The 26,007-nt window shown below is 44.0% G+C and overlaps 1 protein-coding gene across 1 annotated transcript; it reads left to right on the plus strand.

The window, feature by feature from the left end:
- Positions 1-5,579: 5,579 nt before the first annotated feature.
- Positions 5,580-25,738, plus strand: LOC144610374 (glycoprotein-N-acetylgalactosamine 3-beta-galactosyltransferase 1-like). The gene is made up of 3 exons (XM_078429004.1): positions 5,580-5,778; positions 20,318-20,985; positions 25,589-25,738. The coding sequence occupies exons 1-3, from the start codon at positions 5,580-5,582 to the stop codon at positions 25,736-25,738; spliced, it is 1,017 nt and encodes a 338-aa protein (XP_078285130.1).
- Positions 25,739-26,007: the final 269 nt, after the last annotated feature.

Genomic DNA, 26,007 nt, shown 5'->3' on the forward strand with positions numbered 1-26,007 from the left:
TATTCTAGTTTTAGATTCCCTTTCCCTGAGCAAAATACCATGAGTGTTCACCTTATATCCATTGGCTTTCTTCACTGCCTGCTGTACCTGCATGCTTCCTTTCAGCGACTGATGCACTAGGACACCCAGATCTCGTTGTACGTCCTCTTTTCCTAACTTGACACCATTGAGATAATAATCTGCCTTCCTATTCTTACCACCAAAGTGGATAATCTCACATTTATCCACATTAAACTGCATCTGCAATGCATCTGCCCACTCACACAACCTGTCCAAGTCACCTTGCAACCTCATAGCATCTTCCTCACAGTTTACACTGCCACACTGCACACTTTGTGTCATCTGCAAATTTGCTTATGTTACTTTTAATACAGTACAATACAATATATCTTTATTGTCATTGTACAGGGGTACAACGAGATTGGGAATGCGCCAACCATACGATGCAATAATTTAATTAGGTAGTCAGTATTAATTTAAACAACCCAATGAAACAAATTGTAACAGTTTTAAAACAGAAAAAGTGCAAGTAGATCTGTGCCGGATCACTGTGTGATGTGACCATCCGGCTCAGCAGGACCGGTTCATAGCAGCTATGGCCCTGGGGATGAAGCTGTTCCTGAGTCTGGAGTTGCGGGCGTAGAAGGCCTTGTATCGTCTGCCCGATGGTAGAAGTTCGTACAGACTGTTGCAGGGGTGTGAAGATTCTTTGTGAATGCTGGTGGTTTTCTGAGGCATTGTGTGTTGTAGATGCCCTCCAAGGCTGGTAGCTGTGTTCCGATGGTCCTCTGAGCTCCATGGACCACCCGCTGAAAGGCTTTCCTCTCTGCCTCCGTGCAGCTGAGGTACCACACAGGGATGCCATGTGTTAGGATGTTCTTTATGGTGCAACGGTAGAATGTCGTCAGCAGCTGTTGGGGTAGACCAGACTTCCTCAGTGTTCTTAGGTAGAACAGTCGTTGCTGTGCCTTCTTGACCAGCGCAGCAGTGTTATTGGACTATGTTAGGTCCTCCGAAATGTGAGTGCCCAGAAACTTGAAGCTGGACACTCTCTCCACACTGTCCCCGTTGATAAAGATTGGGGCGTATTCCCCATTGTGTGACCTACGGAAGTTGATGATCAGCTCCTTGGTCTTGGTGGTATTTAGTCATCCAAGTCATTCGTGTATATTGTAAATAGCTGCGGTCCCCGCTCCGAGCCTTGTGGTACCCCACTCGTCACTGCCTGCCATTCTGAAAGGGACCCATTTATCCCCACTCTTTGCTTTCTGTCTGCCAACCAATTTTCTACCCATGTCAGTACCCGACCCCCAATACCATGTGCTCTAATTTTTCCCACTAATCTCCTATGTGGGCCCTTGTCGAAGACATTCTGAAAGTCAAGGTACACTACATCCACCGGCTCTCCCCTGTCCATTTTCCTAATTACATCCTCAAAAAATTCCAGAAGATTAGTCAAGCATGATTTCCCCTTCATAAATCCATGCTGACTCGGAACGATCCTGTTACTGCTATCCAAATGATCCGCAATTTTGTCTTTGATAATTAACTTCAGCATCTTCCCCACCACTGATGTCAGACTAACTGGTCTATAATTTCCTGTTTTCTCTCTCCCTCCTTTCTTAAAAAGTGGGATAACATTAATTACACTCCAATCCACAGGAACTGATTCTGAATCTATAGAACATTGGAAAATGATCACCAATGTGTTCACAATTTCTAGAGCCACCTCCTTAAGTACCCTGGGATGCAGACCGTCAGGCCCTGGGGATTTATCAGCCTTCAGTCCCATCAGTCTACCCAACACCATTTCCTGACCAATGTGAATTTACTTCAGTTCCTCCGTCACCCCTAGGATCTCTGGCCACTGGAACATCTTGGAGATTATTTGTATCTTCCTTAGTGAAGACAGATCCAAAGTACCGGTTCAACCTGTCTGCCATTTCCTTGATCCCCATAATAAATTCACCTGCTTCTGTCTTCAGAAACCTCCCCTGAACCCTCTCCAGAGCTAACACATCCTCAGATATGGTGCCCAAAATTGCTCAAAATATTCCAAATGTGGCCTTACCAGTGCCTTATCGAGCCTCAGAATTACATCCCTGTTTTTGTATACAAGCCCTGTTGAAATAAATGCTAGCATTGAGTTTGCTTTCTTTACTACTGATTCAATTTGCAGATTAACTTTTTGGGAATCCTGCAGCAGCACTCCCAAGTCCCTTTGCATCTCTGATTTCTGGATTCTCTCCCCCTTTAGAAAATAGTTTACGCCTTTATTCCGACTAACCAAATGCATGACTCCACACTTTGCAAAATTATATTCCATCTGCCACTTCTCTGCCCACTCTCCCAACCTGTCTAAATCGTTCTGAGTTACTCCAGCTTTTTGTTTCTATCTTCGGTTTAAACCAGCATCTGCAGTTCCTTCCTTCACACAACATACCACTGTTGATGTGGAATAATTGTCCTGGTAATTTTGTGGATTGGGGATAAAAACATGTTTGTGCTGACGGTAGAAATATTTCCCTCATGACACCATGGAGAGGCATTTAATATGTGCTCTTGGAGCAAGTGGAGCCAGTTTGTCTTGTTTGCATTCTTACTTGCTCTTTTAGTAAGTGTTAAGCACTTTCTCGACACACCCAACAAAAGCAGGAGTCGGCTAATTACCCCATAAGCCTGCCCAATCATAATTTCTGAATCAATTCAACAATTCAAAGATGCTTTATTGTCACATTTACCTCGGTGCAGTGAAATGCTTAATTTTGCACACACAGCCTGGTAAAATCACAAAGCAGATCTCCCCTAGGCAATACACAAGTGTCGCCACGTTTCTGGTGCTGAATCACATTGAATGGTGGTGCTGGCTCGAAGGGCCAAATGACCTCCTTCTGAATCCATTTTCTATGTTTCTATGTTTCTAATATCCTCTAACTTCTATGTTTCTAATATCCTCATGAATCTTCTCTGCACTCTTTCCAGCTTAACAACATCTATCCTATAGCAGGGTGATCAAAACTGAACACAATACTACAAATCCAAATCCCAACTTTTACTCAATACCCTGACTGATTTAGACCAATGTACCAAAACCCTTCTTGACCACCCTATCTAACCATGATGCCACTTTTAAAGAACTATGTACCTGCATTCCGAGATCGCGCTGCTCTATAACATTCCCCAGGGCCATACCTTTCACATGAGTCCTGCCCTGGTTTGAATTCCCAAATAAAACACCTCACAGTTATTGCATTAAACTCCCTGAACAATTCCTAAGTCCACTTTGCCGAATTGCTTAAGATACTGCTGTAATTTTTAATAATTATCTTCACAACCTACGATACCTGTCACAGTCTGTCCTGTTCACTCACCTGCCAGCCGCGCCCACCACGTTAAGCCAACTCCCCTCACCTGTTCACTCACCTGCTCCAGATCACCAATCAAGCCAGCATATAAACCCTTCCAGCACACACACTCTTTGCCAGATTGTTCTTAGCCCTTATGCATGGTCCATCTGTCCAGTCCTTCATCCGCCGCTGCCATTGAACCTGTGTCCAAGCATGAGCTTCTCTGATGCGTGCGGCGGACCGCTACTCGGTAGCAGCCAACAGACGCCGCTCTCCAGGCCCCACCTACCAGATTGGCCAGGAGGTTTGGCTGTCCACCCGAGACCTCCCTCTTCAGGTAGAATCCAAGAAACTGGCACCCAGGTTCATCGGTCCCTTGGAGATTGAGAGGATCATCAACCCAACGGCGGTGAGACTGAAGCTTCCTCGGACCATGAGGGTCCACCCGATGTTTCACGTCTCCAAGGTGAAGCCGGTCCGGGAGAGTCCCCTTTCTCCAGTAGCTCCACCACCGCCACCTCCACGCTTCATCGATGAGGGCCTTGTCTACACGGTCTGTCGCCTGCTGCAGTCCTGCCGCCGAGGGAGGGGCCTGCAGTACCTCGTCGACGGGGAGGGGTATGGTCCAGAGGAGAGGTCCTGGGTCCCTGCTCGACACATTCTCAACTCCCGACTCATCAAGGCATTCCATCTTCAACACCCCGACCAACCGGCTAGGCCCACTACATCTTCCAGAGGGGCACCCCGGATAACCTCGCCGTCTGCTGCTCCAGATTCTCCGGAGGAAGAAGACTCATCTGGCGACGAGGAGATTTCCAGTCCCGGGCACACTAATGCTGGATGTCTCGAGGGGCCATCCTCTGATGAGGATGATTCCCCCCACCAGTCACCTGCCTCCCACCCGGTTGCGACTATGGAATGGGACGGCGTCTCCGAAGAGTATTAGCCCACCTCCACGGCCCCTCCTCCCACCCAGTTTCTGTTTATTGACTTTTGGGGACGTCAGGAGCCGCCCCTTGAGGGGGGGTTCTGTCACAGTCTGTCCTGTTCACTCACCTGCCAGCCACACCCACCAGGTTAAGCCAACTCCCCTCGCCTGTTCACTCACCTGCTCCAGATCACCAATCAAGCCAGCATATAAACCCTTCCTGCACACACACTCTTTGCCAGATTGTTCTTAGCCCTCATGCAAGACTCCCCAGCATTCTCTCTTGGACTGATTTCCAGTTGCCGACCCTGCCTGCTCCCGACCTTCATGCCTCGTCATTGCCCTGGTGATCGCCTCAGTATTCTGTCCCCAACCACGAGCAGGTAGAAATAAAGCTCATTCTAAAACTACTTCCTTGGTTCCGTGTGCTGCATCTGGGTCTACCTGCGGTCCATTACAATACCACCCACTTTAGCGCCATCTGCAAACTTACATGCCTTCTACATTTAATGCCTTCTACATTTTTATCCAAATCATTGATTGACAATAACAAAGGCCCTGCACCAAACTCTGAACCACACCACTAGTCACAGGAAGATATAAGAAACTGCAAAATGCTGGAAATACTCAGCAGGTTCAGCAGCATCCTGGAGACAGCAAAGATAACTTTCTGAGTCACTGATATGCCATTCAGAATGCCAACCTTAGTAGAGTGCGCATTGTGAGTTTTTGAAATGTTTCCCTTCCTGTTTTAAATGCCAAGAGTGAAAAATTCTAATTCTTGAAAATCACAAGACCCAAGACTGTAGACTCGACAGGTCACAATATCAGCACAGTGGTTGCACAAAACTCAAGATTGTCCCTGAATGATATTTGAACCTCAAGCTACCATTCCTCCTATGAGCCGTGTGTGAGTATACCTACCCTGCCTGCACTGATCTACATTTTTGACTATCTTTGTGTTTGTCTTGGGTTTAAGAAGAAATGGTCTTATTAAGGATATAAGTGCTGATCCAAATGCAGGTCACTACGTTGGACATTCCACAGAAATATGAATGTGCATATAATACAACATGTCTCTTTTTAGGAGTCTTTTTGACACAACCTGTGCACGTGGAAATATTCCCTTTGAAGCACCATCTATTGTAATAATTCTTTGCCTAGTTTATTATTAATATTTGTAAATGTATCTATAATTATGTGTCGCAATTTACCTGCAATGACATAATGACATACCTGAGTGACATTTTTTCTCTTCTTCCCTAGTTGATTACAACTTGAAAATGTTTGTCCCACGACCAACAATGTCTTCGGTCATGTTTGTCTGTGGGGCTGGATTAGGATTTCTTGGCTGCTATGTCCTGATTAACATACTTGGCCCAACGATAATGCAGCACAACCCGATGTTCCTGAATGATTTACATAAAGCCAAATATGATTCTGACCACCACCAACACCAAAATCTTGAACGAACAATGGCATTTAACATCAAACAACATAAAGGTGCCTTTTTCATATGACAATGTGGTTATAAAGCTTTATTGTTCCATCATGATGCATAATGGTGAATTATAAAGTGGTTCAAAGCTTCAGGTAACAATATAAATTAGAGTGATTCAATATTTTGTATACTGAAACACATGGCTCGTCGGCACAGAAACTGAAAACATGGTGGCATTTCAATAGACAATAGACAATAGGTGCAGGAGTAGGCCAATCGGCCCTTCGAGCCAGCACCACCATTCAATGTGATCATGGCTGATCATTCTCAATCAGTACTCCGTTCCTGCCTTCTCCCCATACCCCCTGACTCCGCTATCCTCAAGAGCTCTATCTAGCTCTCCCTTGAAAGCACTTGTTAGTATTTGCTGAGATTAACTGAAATTGAAGCTTTACTAATTCTGGAATATAAGCAACAGTCCAGGCATTTTAAAGAGTGTTGTTTCAAGCCAAATTGAGCTGTTCTTGTTCTCTTGGAATATAAAACTGGAATTAAATTTCTGATCTCCAAAGACTGCATATTTCTTACTTCAAAGTTTTAGAGGGTCTCTGACCATACATGTTCAAATTGCCTTTGGGTAGGGTTTGTCATCAATCGGTATATTTAGTTTCTATTACAAGTTAAAATTTCTTGTTTGAACAAAGAAGGTGGATAATATTTGAGTCTTGACTTAAGTTATGATTATTCTGATCCATTGTAGGCTGGGTGGAAATCCATCTCCATGTTTTGAAACCTACCTCCATCTCATTTTATTTCAGTTGAATAAACAATATCATTGTTATAGTAATAATTCTACATTTTAAGAAAGGTCCCAATCCAAAATGTCACCTTTACATATCCTCTAGAGAAGCTTTAGATTTTAGATTTAGAGATACAGCGCAGAAACAGGCCCTTCGGCCCATTGCATCAGGCTTTGATGGTTCAGTTAGTTTATTCACAGGGTACTTGTTAACTGTGAGGGCTGCCGAATGGAACCATCCGCTTGGTAGAGTGATATGTCCTTACTCTCCCATGGCTTTAATGGTTCCTCTAAGCTGCTTGAATCTTTACGAGAGTCAATAATTTGAAACCTTTTCCTCATGACTTTGTGGACTATTATTTAGAAAGAGTGAATTGCTGACAGGAGGTTTTAATTTATTTTGCGATTGTCGTGGTTACCGGTGTTCAAAATGAAGCAGATGACACGAAGAATTCTTCAAGAAGTTAAAAGCCTTTATTTGCAAACAACGGCTGGAATAATCAGGATGTCAACCATCTGACTGCCCACTTAGTACATCAGGCAGTCTATGTTTATAGGATTATTCCAAACCTTATCTTCTTTACATTACCTCATACCCACACTCCTTTCTTCAGTCATTCATTTCTTTGCAGTCACCCGTCTGTCCCGCCACCATTAAATCCCATTCAGTAATTTATCCTTGCCTCAATGCTCACATCCCTTCATACTTCGCCTCCCTTATTTCCCTGCTAGTCCATCCGTCACATCCATTCATCATCCCAAGGCCTATGTCTTTCTTTATCTGCCACCATTATCTTCTATTCTGGTTCATCCATCATTCCAACTCGTATGTTTCTCCTCCTCGCTCCACCATTAATTATCCGCCTGAGCAAAGCAGTTACAGACACGTGTCAAGGGTAAGGAATGTCTAGAGCGCCTTAATTAGTTACAGAGAGGCGCCTAATGCCTGAGTAGTTACAAACCTTAAACAACAATGTCTAATGTATAAAATAATATCGTAACAATGTCTAATGTATAAAATAATATCGTATTATCTCCCATATTCCCCCCTTTGAGACCTACATGGTCTCACAGAAAAAGAAAACCAAAAAACGCACATGTTGTTAACTCAAATCATAAATCCACTCTCAACCATTAGCCCCCCAACTTAGGATTGTATAAATAATGTGCAGTTTGTCAGTGTTCTCCTTCCAACATGCTAACATCCTGGGTCACTCGGCCAAAAACCTACCCCCATATGTCTAGGGTAGGAAAAAAAAAACAGCTTCCCTTACAATCTATATCCCTAGTACTCCTCCAATGCAATTTGGTCGTCGTTATAGTATTCTATCGGCGGGGTCTGCTTCCCTTGGAGGGTAGACGCACTCTTATCCTGGAACAACGGGAGCTGCTTCACAGTAGCTTTCACGAGGAGAGATTTGATACATGGAAAAACACAACACAATATTATTGCAATTACAAGCAGGGCGATTCCAATAGACATCCCCATTGCTAATGTCCCTTTGATCCCGCTCCTGCTCTCCTGGCCCCAGCAGAGCATCGTTAGGACCAGTCTGGTTCAGCCAAGTCCAGGTCTGCAAAGTCGAGGACTTCCAGGTTTGAGTTGGAGGAAGCAATAGTGACCTCCCCTATGTCGCCTCCACCCATATTGTCGCGAGGAGGACAGGCGCCCTCAACCTCATCTTCAACAACCTCAGAGTCACTAATGTCCCCCAAGACTTCCTTTATGATCTGGTCAATGCTTGATCCTTCCCCTGCGTTTTCGTTCTCACGCTCGCTTACCTCTTCTCCTGTATTTTCGTTCTCTTGCACGCTTACCTCGAGGTTATTCACAGGTTGTGCCTGTGGGACAGTCCTTGTACAATGATTGAGATGGTACCATGTAGACCGGCCCCCTACCTGGACGGCAGTCGGTGAAGCTTTAGTTTCTTCCCTTCTTGGCTCATTCCACCTTCGTCGAAAAGCTCGCACATAACCTGATCTCCGGGTTTAATAGGTCCTTCGTCCTGGTCCACCTCTGGCTCCCTTTGCTTTTCCTGTGTATAAATAGACTTGTGTATCATAGTTAACTGTTGCATGTACTGTTTTAGTTCCACCTCTAATTGTTCCAGGCTTGGTCCCTTGTAGGGACCTCTCCATTTGGGTATTGGCATGGGTCTGCCAGTGAGCATCTCATGTGGTGTTAAATGAGTTATTCGATTAGTTTGCATGCGACAGCTCATTAATGCCAGTGGCAGGGCATCGATCCAATTTAACTTTGTAGTTGCACAAATCTTATTCAACTTAGCTTTCAACATTCCATTCACTCTTTCTACCATGCCCTGAGACTGAGGGTGGTACACACACCCAAATCTGTGTTTCACTCTAAGGGCTTGCAGCACCAACTTAACTGTTTTTTGAATAAAAGCCGCTCCGTTGTCGGAACTGATTTCGGTTGGTATACCGAATCGCGGGAAGACCTCATTTGTCAGAAATTTGACTACAGTTCCTGCACCTAAATCCTTAGATGGTATTACTACCAGCATATACCTTTTCCCTCTTACTTTTTTCAGCATGTCCACATAGTCAATAGCCAGATGCCTAAATGGTCCTTCGGGCACAGGTATATGTCCTATAGATGTTGTTATTCCCTTTCTAACATTGTTTTGAGCACATATCTCACATTGTGACAAAATGTAATCTACTGAAGCCTGTAGATAGGGTGACCAAAATCCATCTCTCTTTATCTTCCTTAACACTTCCACCCTTGCACAGTGGTCTAGCCCATGCTCTTCTGAGATGAGAATGGTCAGCAGAGGTGTAGGTGCTACCAGCAAACCTTCTTCTGTAGTCCACAGGCTCTCTACATTCTGTTTGGCTCCCCTCTGTCTCCACATTGTTTGTTCAGCTAAAATAGCCCTACCTTGCATCGCAACTATATCCTCCTGTGTGGGTTGCAGGTCCAAATTTACCTGAGGGGCAATAATGGCTGATTGGCATCCAGATGCTTTTCTGGCTGCTTCGTCTGCGGCATCAGTGCTCTTTGTGATCATGTCGTTTCCCTTTTTATGTGCCTGGCATTTAACGATAGCTAGTGCCTTAGGTTTAGTCAGTGCCTTTATTAGGTCTGAAATTTGCTGAAAATGCTGTATGGGGTCCCCATTGCTTTTCTTGAAGCCTCGCTGCTTCCATACTGCCCCAAACAGGTGACAGACCCCATGTGCATATGCTGAATCTGTGTAAATGTCAGCTTTCTCACCCTCCATCATTTCACACGCTGTTGTTAAAGCCTTAATCTCTGCTAACTGGGCTGAACAAGGTTGTGGGCAAGCTTCTAATCTGATTGTTTGAAAACCTGATTGGTCCTGCTGCACTACTGCAAATCCTGCATGATTGCCATCATAATCCCTATAGCATGAACCATCCACAAACAAAACTTTCTTGTCCTCATCATTCAATGGTTCTGATTGTAAGTCTGTCCTTAACTTAGAAAAGACCATCGTTTCCCCAACGCAATCATGGGGTTCCCCCTCATAGTTAAGTGGAACATAATCAGCTATGTTACTTGTGGTGCATCTTTGTATTGTAATGTCTGGGAATGTCAACAGCATTTGAAATGCTATTATTCTGGCCTGTGTTAATACAAACTTCCCCTTCTCCAACAGCTCTACTACTTTATGGTGTGTATATATAGTTACAGTATAGCCCATGGTTATAGATGAGGCTTTGTTGTACGCATAGTGCAACGCAGCCAGTCCCTGATAGCAGGGTGGGTAACCCTGCGCCACCTCATCCAATTTTGTACTGTAGTATGCTACAGGCTGCTTAGCTTTACCGATGCCTGTTTCCTGCGTCAGTACTGCTGCAGCGTAGCCCTCCTGCCTGTTGGAAACGTACAAGTGAAAGATTCTCTCATAATTTGGCAGGGCCAGGGCTGGGGCTGACTGTAACTCTCACTTAATGGTGTTAAAAGCTGTCTCCGCCTCCTCATTCATTTGTAAAACATTTCTCAAATTTGTGTGTCCTGCTTCCTTCAGTATTTTTCTCAATGGCATCACAATTTCAGCATATTCTCCAATCCAGTCTGAGCTATATCCAGACATTCCCAAAAATGTCATCATTTGCTTTACTGTCTGAGGCTTGGGAGCTTTAATTATTGCCTCAATTTGACCTGGTGCTATAGCTTTTACTCCTTCGGAGATCAGTCGTCCTAAATAATCCGCCTGTTGCTTACAAAACTGCAACTTCTTCCTGGACACTTTATGGCCTCCATACGCCAACCTTTCCAAAAGAATCAGGGTGTCTTGCTCACATTGCTCCTCACTCTCAGAGCAGACCAACAAATCATCCACATACTGTATTAACGTACTATGTAGGGATATACCTTCCAAATCTGCCTTCAGTACTTGATTGAAAACATGAGGCGAGTGTTTAAATCCCTGCGGCATCCTAGTATAAGTATATTGAATGCTCCGTAAGTAAACGCAAACAAAAACTGGCATCTTTCCGCTAAAGGCACACTAAAGAATGCTGAACAAAGATCTATCACTGAAAGGTACGCTGCCTCCGGTGGAATGTTAGTCACCAGTGTGTGTGGGTTTGGAACCACTGCTGGCCAATCTTTCACCACCTCGTTGACTGCACGTAAATCATGTACTAATCTCCACCTTGTCTTGTCTGCTTTTAAAACTGGCAACAGCGGGGTGTTACAAGGACTTTTTGTCTTGACGAGTTATTGCTATGCCTTCCTCAGCTTTTGGCTTTAAGGGGTATTGTGGTTTCCTTGGCAAAAGTGCCCCCTGCTTTAGTTTTATATTTCTACCGGGTTTGCGGATTTCACTTTTCCAACATCTGTATCATGTTGTGACCACAGGCCATGTGGCAGCCTGTTTAACATGTCTTCCTTTGTCTGACCTTCTCCCTTCTGTAATAAACAGAGATGTTGCTGGGGACTCATTTCAACCTCTTTTGTCGTTCCCACCATATCTATGCTCACCACTATCCTGACATAATTATCGTCCTCAGATTTCCATACCTTCGGTGTAATTTTTTTCCAGTTAACAATAGTGTTTACTTGCTTCATCATGAGCCCCAAGTCCCTGGACTGATATCCCTTATTTACTAGTAATGTCACATGGGGTGCAGCTCCCGGCACCCCATACCATTTTTCAAAAAAGGTTTTCCATTTGATCTGCAAGGCTGCCCCTTGTTTTCCAACTATTATAGCTTCTGGCCTTAAGTGATGTTGACCGCATGTTCCCAGGCGCCACAACCTTTCCTGCCCTATGTCCTGGGTTTCGTCAAAACGTATTGTACAATGTAGCTCAGTTTTGGGCGGGGTTGCTTCGGGTAATATGGTCATTACTCCCTCTTTCCATCTGTTCCACGTATTCCAAATTTGATCTTCTATATTTCCTATCCAAAATACATTAGCTTTCCTAGCTTCCCCCATAAACAACTGGGTATTCAATTTCTCCACGTTCAGGCCATTTTTGGTACATTCTAACTTTAATTCCAGTTTCAACAAGGCATCCCTACCTAGCAGATTAATGGGGGTTCATTTGGACACCAATACCGGCAATACTATTTCCTTATTATTCATTTTCAAACTTATGGGGATTGTGTATCGTGTTAACTGTGTTTTTCCTGAGAACCCTACAGTTTTAATAAATTTTCCTGACATGGGAAGGTGGGAGGCATACTGCGGCTGCACACAAGTGTATGTAGCTCCAGTATCTATCATCATAGGTGTTACTCGTCCCCCCAAAATTACCTGAACCATGGGTTCTTCTTCTGCCTCCTGTGTTATCATTGGATAAAGTCCCTTCCTATCCGGGTTCTCTGGGCACCCCTAGTATCTAGCATAGGGGTTCACGAGTCCAGTCGGGCCTCCGGCCGAGCTCGCTGGGGCTTGCCCTGGGTAAAAACCCTGCTCATCCCCTGTGGGTCCCTGTTGGTACAGGCCGGGCCACGGACGGTGTGGGCAGTTCCTCCTCAGGTGCCCTACCTGATTGCATCCCCAACATATTCTATCAACTACCCGTCTGCCTACTGGCCTTCCTCTTCCCCTTCCTTGTGCTCCTCCTTGAGGGCCCCAATCCTGTCGGGGCTGATTCCCTGATCTGATTTGCCCCTGATAGGACATTTGAGGAGAAGCTCCCCCAAAGACATTTATTATTGGCATGGGATTATCCAGCCCCCGTCTGGCTCTGCCATAGGACTCGCTGTGAATCGGTGTATCGTTCACTTCTGCTGTTTCAGCCAGGTCTGCTGTTACTGCCAGCATTTTCTTTCCTCTTCTAGTTGCATTTGCATCACTTTTTTCTGCATCTCTTCGTGCTGGTCCACCTGTCTTTTTCTATCCTTACGATATTTGTCGACTGCATGAACCAGGTGGTCCCTGAACTGGGAGTGGGATATAGTTGACAACCCCACCACCTCTTCCAGTCTGAACTTAACCTGAGGGGGCATGGCGTCCACCACAGAGGTCCGAAACAAAGTAGTCATCAACTCATTACCATCTATTTGCTGTTCGGTTTCAAGTCTCCACTTTTTCAGTTGATCCTCCAAATAGGCTGCTGGGTTCTCCGTATCCCCCAGCGGGTCTCCCCTCAATGTCTTTAAGTCCACCTTGAGCGGGTAACAGTCTCTGAGGGCCTGCCATACCCTCGGTCTGACTAGGTCAAATGACTGGGTTATTTGCATTGTTTATCCCAGCCATTTCAAACAGCTCTGTTAATTTCGTGGTTCCCATTACCTTCACCAGTAGTGCCTTCAAATCTCCCATAGCCAATAATCGTCCCATAATTTCCTCCTCAAAGGCCCTAATCCATTTTCCTGCCCCGTCATATATGTTGGGCAAGGCGTTTCTCAGCCCTTCTATGTCTCTGGTCACCCAAGGAATATATTGGGTTTGTCCTGCCTTTTTCAAAAGTAACGGCGTCATTCCTCCCCTCAGCTCCTGTCTCCCGTTTGCCATCTCTTGTTGTGGTTCTACCTGTATACTTTCCCACCTCATTCTTCTCTGGGCGTACCCCTGGCTTTCCTTTCTTTCTCTTTCCATATCTTTTCCCAACTCCCTCATCTCTATCTCTAAGCGCTTCATGGATGCCTCTATTTCCCTTCTACGCTCCCTTGTTCTTTCCCCATCACTTTCTAATTATGCTTCATTCTCGCAGTTTTGCCCTTTCTCTGATGCCTGCTGATTACTTGCCTGTGTTTCTGTGTTGCTGTCTCCCTCATACTCCTCATTTGCTGCCTGACGGGTCCCATAAATCTTTCTGTCCCTGAGGTCCTGCAACCTTCTAATGTCTGCTTCTAGTTCCCGTGCTTCTTGCTTCATCCTTTCCTTTTCTCGCTGCCCCCTTCTCTGTCTATATTCCTTTATGTCTTGCTCATCGTTCCAAGTTGTGACTTCTCCCTCTATCTCCACTATTCTCTTCACCAAAGGACACTGCTTTATTCCGTCCTGGCCGGAATAGGGAGGGGGATACCCAGGGTCCCTTAGGCTGGGGTACAGAGTTGATTTTTTCTCCTGAAGCTCCTGACTTTCGGGTTTTTCACCCTTGTTTGGGATGGTATTCTTTTCCTGGTATGCTTTCCTCAGCCTTTCTCCTTCTATTCTAAACAATTTAAGCACGTCTAGTTCTTTTTCTTTTTTCGTTACTCTGGTTTCTGATTTATCCTTAGGCTTATAGTTCTTAATTAACACTTCCATTTCATCACACATGTTTGTATCAAACGTGCCTTCCTTGGGCCATTTCGTAACCAATTTTTTCGTCCTTTTTTCCCATTTTTCAGAATGTTTTTTAATATCCTCTTTGGACACGGGGAATTTCTTACTTAGTATTTCAACTGCAGTTATTTTATTCATTGTACTTGTCTTATTTTAGTGCACTTGGTCAGTCAGTTTAAATACAGTCCTTGTTCTCACTCCATTCCGTCTCTATAGTCACTATGCTACCTACTACGCTATTTCTATTTTCTACAGTTCTACTATATTCCTTTAATATTTTGCAACTTTATTATTTTTATGTTATCCAATTATTCCAATTCTTGATCTGCCCATACAAACCCCTACTCACTTAGGGCGGTATCCACAGATCCTCTGATCCTGCCCGTACAGACCCCCAGCTAACCAGAGTGATCCCTAGTTAACTGGAGCAGTATCCACAGGACGTTTTACCCTGCCTGTCCAGACCCCTAGCCGACTAGAGCGGTATCCACAGGATGCCTCGTCTATCCAGTCCCCTATCCTCTTAGGGCGGTATCCACAAGGTCTTATTGATGTCACAAAATCTTACTGGACTATTATCCACTTACCCCACTGCGCACCCTTCTCCAGCAATCCTCCGGGTCTCCTTTTTTTAGAGTAATTTAACGATAGGTTCTGTTGGATCGGAGAGGCCCTTGGACTGCCTGGGCACTCCTGTGCCACCAGTGGTCCCCCGTTTTCAACAGGCTATTAGTCCAAATAAAGCGGAAAACCGCCTAACTTTTTGCGGGTGGCCACCCTTTACCTGTTGTCCCGGGGAGCCCCTGACGGGCTTGGAAGCGCCTTTAGCTTGTCGTCCGTTATTGAACGGGCCTCTTTCCGATCCTGCCGACTACACCAATTTTGTCGTGGATACCGGTGTTCAAAATGAAGCAGATGACACGGAGAATTCTTCAAGAAGTTAAAAGCCTTTATTTGCAAACAACGGCTGGAACAATCAGGATGTCAACCATCTGACTGCCCACTTAGTACATCGGGCAGTCTATGTTTATAGGATTATTCCAAACCTTATCTTCTTTACATTACCTCATACCCACACTCCTTTCTTCAGTCATTCATTTCTTTGCAGTCACCCGTCTGTCCCGCCACCATTAAATCCCATTCAGTAATTTATCCTTATCTCAATGCTCACATCCCTTCATACTTCGCCTCCCTTATTTCCCTGCTAGTCCATCCCTCACATCCATTCATCATCCCAAGGCCTATGTCTTTCTTTATCTGCCACCATTATCTTCTATTCTGGTTCATCCATCATTCCAACTCGTATGTTTCTCCTCCTCGCTCCACCATTAATTATCCGCCTGAGCAGAGCAGTTACAGACACGTGTCAAGGGTAAGGAATGTCTAGAGCACCTTAATTAGTTACAGAGAGGCACCTAATGCCTAAGTAGTTACAAACCTTAAACAACAATGTTTAGTGTATAAAATAATATCGTGACAATGTCTAATGTATAAAATAATATCGTATTATCTCCCATATGATATGAAGAATTTAAAAACAAATTTAAAGCTAAGTTTAGAAAAAAACTGAGTTCGTAAGAAATTTTCAGAAGAAATATGTTTCTAAATAATCAAGAGTACAGTCATGTCAAGCCAATTGGCATTATCGGTACCACCTCCAGTCACTTTAATCTCGCATGGCCGGTTCTCAGGATTCCTCTGGAGTGCGTGCGTTGATGTTGATTGACGCTCCGTACCTCCGACCACGAGAGTTTTAGGCCAATTCTTTTACTGTCAAATAACAGGCTGGCTCTAGTAGCAGACGGGCCCAGCGCACTCTGTCACTCGTGCTCTCTCGCTTTCCCACCCTCGCTCTTCTGATTGCACTCTGCCCCTATTGTTCTCTTGAAATCTCTTTTGATTTGTGTAGGAATGAACTTCAGGTGCTGGTTTAAATCGAAGATAGACAAAAAAAAGCTGGAGTAACTCAGCAGGACAGAGCGCATCTCTGGAGAGAAGGAATGGGTGACGTTTAGGGTCTAGAATTCTGAAGGAGGGTCTCTATCCGAAACGTCACCCATTCCTCCTCTCCAGAAGTGCACCCTGTCCCACTGAGTTACTTCAGCTTTTTGTGTCTATCTCTTGATCTCATCGATCAACCTTTATTTTTTTTTAGATTTAGAGATACAGCGCAGAAACAGGCCCTTCGGCCCACCGGGTCCGGGCTGCCCAGCGATCAACGCACTGTCCTACACCCACTAGGGACAATTTTTTAAACATTTGCCCAGACAATTAACCTACATACCTGTACGTCTTTGGAGTGTGGGAAGAAACCGAAGATCTCGGAGAAAACCCACGCAGGTCACGGGGAGAACGTACAAACTCCGTAGAGACGGCGCCCGTAGTCAGGATCGAACCTGAGTCTCCGGCCTGCATTCACTGTCAGGCAGCAACTCTACCGTATTTGTGTTTATTCTTTGAAGCAATGTTGGAGCCTGCCTGACAAGTCCGAACATGTTCCTCATTCCATCAGTAAAATGCCATCTATATCAGTTCAGCTCCACTGACTACATTGCCTCACATTGTCATTAAAGTATTGCTTGATTATGCAACATACTGCACTTCTGTCAACAACTGGGGTTTAACAAAGAATGTGAACACCATTTTAAACATAGAAACATAGAAAAATAGGTGCATTCGGCCCTTCCAGCCAGCACCGCCATTTAATATGATCATAGCTGATCATCTAAAATCAGTCCCCCGTTTCTGCTTTTGCCCCATATCCCTTGATTCCTTTAGCCCAAAGAGCTAAATCTAACTCTCTCTTGAAAACATCCAGTGAATTGGCCTCCACTGCCTTCTGTGGCAGAGAATTCCACAGATTCACAACTCTCTGGGTGAAATAGTTTTCCTCATCTCAGTCCTAAATGGCATCCCCCTTATTCTTAAACTGTGACCTCTAATTCTGGACTCCCCCAACATCGGTAATATTTTTCCTGCATCTAGCCTATCCAATCCTTTAAGAATTTTATATGTTTCTATATATCCCCTCTCATCCTTCTAAATTCCAGTGAATACAAGTCCGTTTGACTCATTCTTTCATCATATGTCAGTCCCGCCATCCTGGGAATTAACCTGTTGAACCTACGCTGCACTAGCAATAATGTCCTTCCTCAAATTAGGAGACCAAAATTGCACACAATACCCCAGGTCTTACCAGGACCCTGTACAACTGCAGTCGGGCCTCCTTACTCCTAAACTAAAAATCCTCTCACAGTGAAGGCCAACATGCCATTAACTTTCTTCACTGCCTGCTGTACCTGCATGCTTACTCTCAGTGACTGATGTACAAGCACACCCAGGTCTCGTTGCACCTCCCCTTTTCCTAATCTGACACCATTCAGATAATAATCTGCCTTCTTGTTCTTGCCACCAAAGTGGATAACCTCACATGTATCCACATTATATTGCATCTGCCATGCATCTGCCCACTCACCCAACCTATCCAAGTCATCTTGCAGCCTCATACCTTTCACATTGCAGCTCACACAGCCACCCAGTTTTGTGCCATCTGCAAACTTGGAGATGTCACATTTAATTCCCTCGTCTAAATCGTTAATATATATATATTGTAAATAACTGGGTTCCCAGCACCGAGCCTTGTGGCACCCCACCAGTCACTGGCTGCCATTCTGAAAAGGGCACATTAATTCTTACTCTGTGCTTCCTGTTTGCCAATCAGTTCTCTATCCATGTCAATACCTTACCCCCAATACCATGTGCTCTAATTTTGCACACTATTCTCTTGTGTGGGACCTTGTCAAAGGCTTTTTGAAAGTCCAGATATCCCTTATCCATTCTACTTGTTACGTCCTCAAAACGTTCCTGAAGATTGGTCAAGCATGATTACCCCTTCATAAATCCATGCTGAATTTGACCAATCCTGTCACCGCATTCCAAATGCGCTGCTATAACAATCGACTCAAGCATCTTCCCCACTACCGATGTAAGGCTAACTGGTTTATAATTCCCCGTTTTCTCTCTCCCTGCTTTCTTAAAAGGTGGGGTTACATTGGCTACCCTCTAGTCCACAGGAACTGATCCAGAGCCGAAACAACATTGGAAAATGATCACCAATGCATCCACGATTTCTGGGGCCACCTCCTTGAGTACTCTGGGATGCAGACCATCAGGCCCTGGGGATTTTCCTGCCTTCAGTTACCCAACACCATTTCCTGACTAATGTGGATTCCCTTCAGTTCCTCCCTCCCACTAGATCCTCGGTGCCCTAGTAATTTTGGGAAATTGTTTGTGTCTTCCTTAGTGAAGCCGGATCCAAAGTATTCATTTAACTGTTCTGCCATTTCTTTGTTTCCCACTATAAATTCACCTGTCTCTGATTGTAAGGGACCTACATTTATCTTCACTAATCTTTCCCTTTTCACATATCTAAAGAAGCTTTTAGAGTCAGTTTTTATATTCCCCTCATGCTTTCTTGCATGCTCTTTTCCCCCTCTTAATTAACCCCTTTGTCCTCTGCTGAGTTCTAAATTTCTCCCAATCGTCCGGTTGCTGCTTCCTCTGACCAATTTCTTTGCCTTTTCCTTGGATTTAACACTATCCTTGATTTCCCTCATTAGCCATGGTTGAGCCACCTTCCCCATTTTTTTTTTCCCAGACAGGATGAACAATTTTTGGAGTTCATGTTTAAATCTTTGCCATTGCATCTCTATCGTCAACCCTTTGGGTATAATTTGCCAATCTATCCTAGCCAATTCCTGTCTCATACCTTCAAAGCCTCCTTTCTTTAAGTTCAGGACCCTAGTCTCTGAATTAACTGTGTCACTTACCATCCTAATGCAGAATTCCATCATATTATGGTCACTATGTATAAGAAAATATCTGCAGATGCTGGTACAAATCGAGTAACTCAGCAGGACAGGCAACATCTCGGGGACAAAATGCTGGAGTAACTCAGCAGGTCAGGCAGCATCTCAGGAGACAATCTCTTTCCTTGGATCTCACGAGATGCTGCCTGACCTGCTGAGTTACTCCAGCATTTTGTGAATATTATGGTCACTGTTGCCCAAGGGACCTTGCACAACAAGATAACTAACTAATCCTTCCTCATTACACAATACCCAGTGTAGGATGGCCTGTCCTCTCGTCAGTTCTTCCACATATTGGTTTAAACAATCATCCCATATACATTCCAGGAAATCCTCCTCATCAGCGTTGCTCCCAATTTGGTTGGTCCAATTTATATGTAGATTAAAGTCACCCATGATAACTGCTGTACCTTTGTTACACGCGTCCCTAATTTCCTGTTTGATGCTATCCCCAACCTCCCTCCAGCTGTTTGGTGGTCTGCATACAAGTCCATCAAGCGTTTTTTTGCTCTTGGCTATTAGCAGTTCTACCCATACCGTATCTGCAGCATCTAAGTTAATGTCTCTCCTTGCTATTGCATTAATCTTCTCTTTAACCAGGAATGCCACCCCACCTCCTCTTACTTTCTGTCTATCCTTCCCGAATATAAAATACCCTTGCAGGTTTAGCTCCCAGCCTTGATCACCCTGGAGCCATGTTTCCGTAATTCCAACTATTTCATATTCCTTAACTTCTAACTGCACATTCCATTCATCCATCTTATTACGAATGCTCCTAGCATTAAGACACAAAGCTTTCAGGTTTGATTTTCTCATCTCCCTTCAACCTTTTGCTTCTGTCCTTCTTTTATGTCGCCCTTTCTCCTTGCATTGGTTCCCATCCCCCTGCCCTGTTACTTTAAACGTGACCTTTCCTCCACTCTCTTTCCCGAGAACTGCACACATACGCTTCCCCGCTGTTGACTCCACCCCCCCCCCCCCCCCCCACCCCACTGTTTCGTTTAAATCCACCTGTGTAGCACTAGCAACCTACCTGCCAGAATGATGAAGAAAAGGATGGACGAACTGCAAAGCTACTCTGTAATCAATGCATTGACTGCAGTTGTGTTTTTCCAAAGTAAAATCTTTTACGGATTTTTTAAGTGAAGTAGTATGGATAATATAGAAGCTCAGCTGATTTCATTGTTTTTAAATGAAATGCATGAATCTTCTCTCTCCAGATGAAAACAGAAGCCTTGCTGATGATCTGTACAATAGAGTACGGATCCTGTGCTGGGTGATGACTATGCCCAATAATCTGGAAAAAAAGACCAAACATGTCAAAGCCACTTGGGCTAAAAAATGCAACGTCATACTTTACATGAGTTCTGAAGAAAACAAAGATTTCCCTACAGTGAGACTGGATGTTAAAGAAGGCAGAAATGAGCTGAACTGGAAGACTGTCAAAGCTTTCAGATATATTTTTGACCATCACTTGAATGAAGCCGATTGGTTCTTGAAAGCAGATGATGACACATACGTTATTGTTGACAACCTGCGATGGCTATTGTCAAAGTACTCTCCAGATCAACCCATATTCTTTGGGAAAAAATTTAAGCCATTTGTTAAGCAAGGATTCATGAGTGGTGGGGCTGGATATGTACTTAGCAGGGAAGCGGTGAAAAGATATGTTAATATCTGCAAGACTGGTAAATGCTGTTATTCTGCAGTTCAAGAGGATGTCGCCATTTCGAAGTGTTTGGCAGATCTTAATGTAGAAGCTGGCGACTCTAGGGACACAAACAAAAGGGAAACCTTTCATCCTCTTACGCCAAAACATCATTTGTTAAAAAAATATGTATCAAAAACATCCTGGTTCCGAAAGAATTCCTTTTATCCCTTTATAGAGGTGAGACATTAAATATGTGAACTTAAAAGGAAAACCATCAACAATTTTTCGTATTCTTTTTAATCTTTTGTCTTTCTTGAACAATTTGGTTGAATCCATAAAAGATCTCTCAGACTATTTCCCTTTCCCAACTTCCAAATTGACCTCCAAGCCACGCCCACCCATTGCCTCCAATTTAATTGACTGGAAGAATATTACACTAAGGAAATGGTTTCACGTATAAAGTTTATATGGGGATAAGTAGTGATTAGGAGGTCAAATTCTTGAAGAAAAAAAAAGTGTGTACGCAGATTATTGAGAGTTGACATCTGTCGGGGAGGTCACTTTTGATCCATTACTTTTCACCATCATGGGAACATGTTGGCCCAGAAAATTCATTAGCGTTTTTTTTAAATCTCCCACTTATCGGATGTAATTTTACTTGCACGTAGCTGTTCCTCGCCTGTTTTCACGAGGTCTTGCCCTGTGTGTTTGAAAATGTTCCTCTCTCAATTTCAGTCCCCAAGTTGCAGATCATCTGTATCCCTCTCCATAACCACCTAGAAACATCAAGAATTATGATCACTGTACACAAATGTTGAATCACTGAGACTTCCACCACTTGTCCAGCTTCATTCCCTGATATTTTATCCAGTAGAGCCTTTTGTCCAGCATGACCATCTACTTATTGGCCAAAATACTCTCTGGATGCACTTTACAAACTCCTCTCTATCAAAGCCCTTTGCACGAGGCACTCCCACTCAATATTTGTTTGGTTAAAGTTCCTCACAACTATTATCCAATTGCTCTTGCATCTTTCTCTGATTTAGCTACATGTCTGCTCCTCTATTTCCCACTAACGTTTGGAAAGCCTTTAATTAACAAGCAAAGTACTCACCCTCCTCTTATTTCAAAGTTCTACCCATGTACCCTCACTGGAAGAACTGAGTATACTGAGTGTATGAACTACATTTTGTGAAGAGCCAGGCCACAATATACAGCTGGATGATTCACTTTGTAACTTGGAAGAAAGAGATTTTGACTGAGATGATGGCAAGTAGAATATCTAACTCTCTCTCAAATCCATCCAGTGATTTGGCTTCCACTGCCCTCTGTGGCAGAGAATTCCACAAATTCACAACTCACTGGGTGAAAAAGTTCCTTCTCACCTCAGTTTTAAATGGCCTCCCCTTTATTCTAAGACTGTGGCCCCTGGTTCTGGACTCGCCCAACATTGGGAACATTTTTCCTGCATCTAGCTTGTCCAGTCCTTTTATAATTTTATATCTCTATAAGATCCCCTCTCATCCTTCTAAACTGAGTGAATACAAGCCTAGTCTTTTCAATCTTTCCTCATATGACAGTCCCGCCATCCCAGGGATCAATCTCGTGAACCTACGCTGCACTGCCTCAATTACAAGGATGTCCTTCCTCAAATTAGGAGACCAAAACTGTACACATTACGCCAGATGTGGTCTTTCCATGGTCCTGTACAACTGCAGAAGAACCTCTTTACTCCTATATTGAAATCCTCTCGTTATGAAAGCCAACATGCCATTAGCTTTCTTCACTGCCTGCTGTACCTGCACGCCAACTTTCAGTGACTGGTGTACAAAGACACCCAGGTCTCGCTGCACTTCCCCCTTACCTAACCTGACACCATTGAGATAATAATCTGCCTCCTTATTTTTGCCGCCAGTGGATAACCTCACATTTATCTATATTATACTGCATCTGCCACGCATCTGCCCACTCACTCAACCTGTCCAGGTCACTCTGCAACCTCCTAACATCCTCTTCACAGTTCACACTTCCACCCAGCTTTGTGTCATCTGCAAACCTGCTAGTCTTGCTTCTGTTTCCCTCATCCAAATCATTAATATATATGGTAAACAGTTGCGGCCCCAACACCGAGCCTTGCGGCACTCCACTCGCCACTGCCTGCCATTCTGAAAAGGACCCGTTTACTCCTGCTCTTTGCTTCCTGTCTGCCAACCAATTCTCTATCCATGTCAACACCCTACCCCCAATACCATGTGCTCTAATTTTGCTCACCAATCTCCTGTGTGGGACCTTATCAAAGGCTTTCTGAAAGTCTAGATACATTACATCCACTGGCTCCCCTTCATCCATTTAACTTGTCACATCCTCGAAAAATTCCAGAAAACAAGCATAATTTCAATTTCATAAATCCATACTGACTTGGACTTATCCTTTTTCTGCTGTCCAAATGCACCGTTATTACCTCTTTAATAATTGACTCCAGTATCTTCCCCACCACCGATGTCAGGCTAAATGGTCTGTAATTCCCCGTTCTCTCTCTCTCTCACTCCTTTCTTGAAAAGTGGGGTAACATTAGCTATCCTCCAATCCACAGGAACTGTTTCTGAATCTATTGAACATGGGAAAATGATCTCCAATGCGTCCACTATTTCTAGAACCACCTCCCTGAGTACCCTGGGATGCAGACCTTCAGGCCCAGGGGATTCATCAACCTTCAGTCCCATTGGTCTATCCAATACTATTTCTTGCCTAATGCAAATTTCTTTCAGTTCCTCTATCCCGCTAGATCCTCTGTCCTCTAGTACATGTGGGAGATTGTTTGTGTCTTCCTTAGTGAAGACAGATCCGAAGTATCTGTTCAACTCTTCTGCCATTTCCTTGTTACCCATAACAATTTCACCCATGTCTGCCTTCAAGGGACCCACATTTGACCATGCTACTCTTTTTCTCTTAACATATCTAAAGAAGCTTTTACTGTCCTTCTTTATATTCTTCGCCAGCTTCTCCTCCTACTTCATCTTTTCAGCCTGTATTGCCCGTTTTGTTACCTTCTGTTGTCCTATGAAAGTTTCCCAATCCTCTGGCTTGCTGCTACTCTTTGCTGTGTTATACCTCTTTTCTTTTAGTTTTATTCCATCCCTAATTTCCGTTGACAGCCATGGTTGCTTCCTACTCCCCTTAGAATCTTTCTTCCTCTTTGGAATGAAATGATCCTGCATCTTCCGGATTATGCCCAGAAATTCCTGCAATTGCCGTTCCACCGTCATTCCTGCTAGGATCCCTTTCCAGTCGATCTTGGCCAGCTCCTCTCTCATGCCTTCATAGTCCCCTTTGTTCACCTGCAACACTGACACTTCCAATTTAACCTCCTTCTCAAATTGCAGATTTAAACTATTCATATTATGATCCAAGCGATTCCTTTATCTCGAGTTCTCTTATGAAATCTGGTTCATTGGACAACACTAAATCCAGAATTGCTTTTTTTCTGGTAGGCTCCACTACAAGCTGCTCTAAGAATCCATCGCAGAGGCACTCTACAAACTCGCTTTTTTGGGGTCCAGAACCAACCTGATTTTCCCAGTCTACCTGCATATTGAAATCCCCTATCACCACAGTGTCATTACCTTTGTTATATGCCAGTTTTAACTCTTGCTGCAACTTACACCCTACATCTGGGCTATTATTTGGGGGTCTGTAGATAACACCAATTAGTGTCTACTTACTTTTACAATTCCTCAACTCTATCCACAGTAACTCTACCTCGTCAGTCCCTATTTCACCCATCGCAAGGGACTGAATTTCGTCCCTCACCTACAGAGCTACCCACCGCCTCTGCCCACCTGCCTATTCTTTCGATAGGATGTATAACCCTGAATATTAAGTTCCCAGGCCCGATCCTCCAGCAGCCATGTCTCTGTAATCCCCATAATGTCATATCTACCAATGTCTAACTGAGCCTCAAGCTCATCTACTTTACTTCTTATACTTCGCGTATTCATATACAATACTTGTAATTCCTTACTCATCTCACCTTTCACATCGATTCCTATTACACTTGGCCATACTCTCCTATCACTTTGTGAGCTTCCTTTCCTGTTAATTCTGAGGTAATTATCTCTCCCTTTACACTCTTTCCCATTAACTCCATCCTTAACCATACCCTTTGACACCCCCCCCTATTTAGTTTAAAAACACCCGATCATGAGGAAATTTTTCCGCCCCACCCCCGGCCCACGCAGTTGGGGAAGAATTCCTCATCTATGTGTCCTCCATTCCCAGCTGTTCTGTTCTTTCACCCCTCACTCCTGAGGCAGAACAGGGATGGAGTTCCTCTGCTCCTCACTCTTTACCCCAACAGCCTCCGCATCCAACACATCATTCTCTGACATGTCCACCAGCATCTATGCAATCCCACCAGCAGACACATCTTTCTCTCCTCCTTTCCACGGAGTCCTCTCTCTCCACAACTCCCTTGAATGCTCATCCTCCTCCACACACATCTCTCACGCATGTTCCACTGCAATTGCAGGAAGAACAATCTCCCTACACAACTTCTTTCGCATCCATTTGGGGATCTCACCAGTGGTTCCAGGTGAGGCAATGGTTTACATGCACCTCCTCCCTTGCACTGACCCAATATGTCACCTATCCATGTTCTCCAGAGATGCTGCCTGACCCACTGAGTTACTCCAGCACTTTGTGTTCTATGAAATACGAAGTGGAAATCACCCAAAATCCATAATTCATAATTCTTAAGGGAATAATGTGGGGATCGACTGTACTTGGCATGAGACTTGCATAAATTTGGATGTTTCTTTAATGCAGTTTATTTTCTCTTTAGGGGCCTGGATGTTGTTCTGATCTGACAGTGGCATTCCACTATATTGATCCTGTGAACATGTATCTTTTAGAGTACTTGACTTATCATCTCCGACCATACGGCTACAAGTATAGATATTATCCAGAGTCTGCAGCAAAGGAATTGAAGTAGACATAGAATTCTGTGAGACTTCTGTTCAAATCGTTGGAAATGAATGGTCATCAAAAATGTTTTGGAGATTAACTTTTTGTGCAAATTACACTGGACAACACAGCAACAGAAGTAATGATATGGCATGCTTGGAAATAATCACATATGGATATTAGTGGGATTTTTCTTTCTTTTAGTACCAAATTGAAAAACACGCAATGAAATTTGTATCATGATAAATAAAATATGTGTGTAGTTCATTCATGTCTCCATTGGAACTACGTAGTCTT

This window comes from Rhinoraja longicauda, chromosome 2, assembly GCF_053455715.1.
Source record: "Rhinoraja longicauda isolate Sanriku21f chromosome 2, sRhiLon1.1, whole genome shotgun sequence".
NCBI lineage: Eukaryota > Metazoa > Chordata > Chondrichthyes > Rajiformes > Arhynchobatidae > Rhinoraja > Rhinoraja longicauda.

Excerpts from the sequence above, each read along its gene's own strand:
- LOC144610374 (XM_078429004.1), top strand. The coding sequence starts at position 5,580 with ATGTCTTCGGTCATGTTTGTCTGTGGGGCTGGATTAGGATTTCTTGGC. Across the intron at positions 5,779-20,317 it reads TAACATCAAACAACATAAAG|ATGAAAACAGAAGCCTTGCT; the intron begins GTGCCTTTTTCA and ends TTCTCTCTCCAG. Across the intron at positions 20,986-25,588 it reads CCTTTTATCCCTTTATAGAG|GGGCCTGGATGTTGTTCTGA; the intron begins GTGAGACATTAA and ends TTTTCTCTTTAG.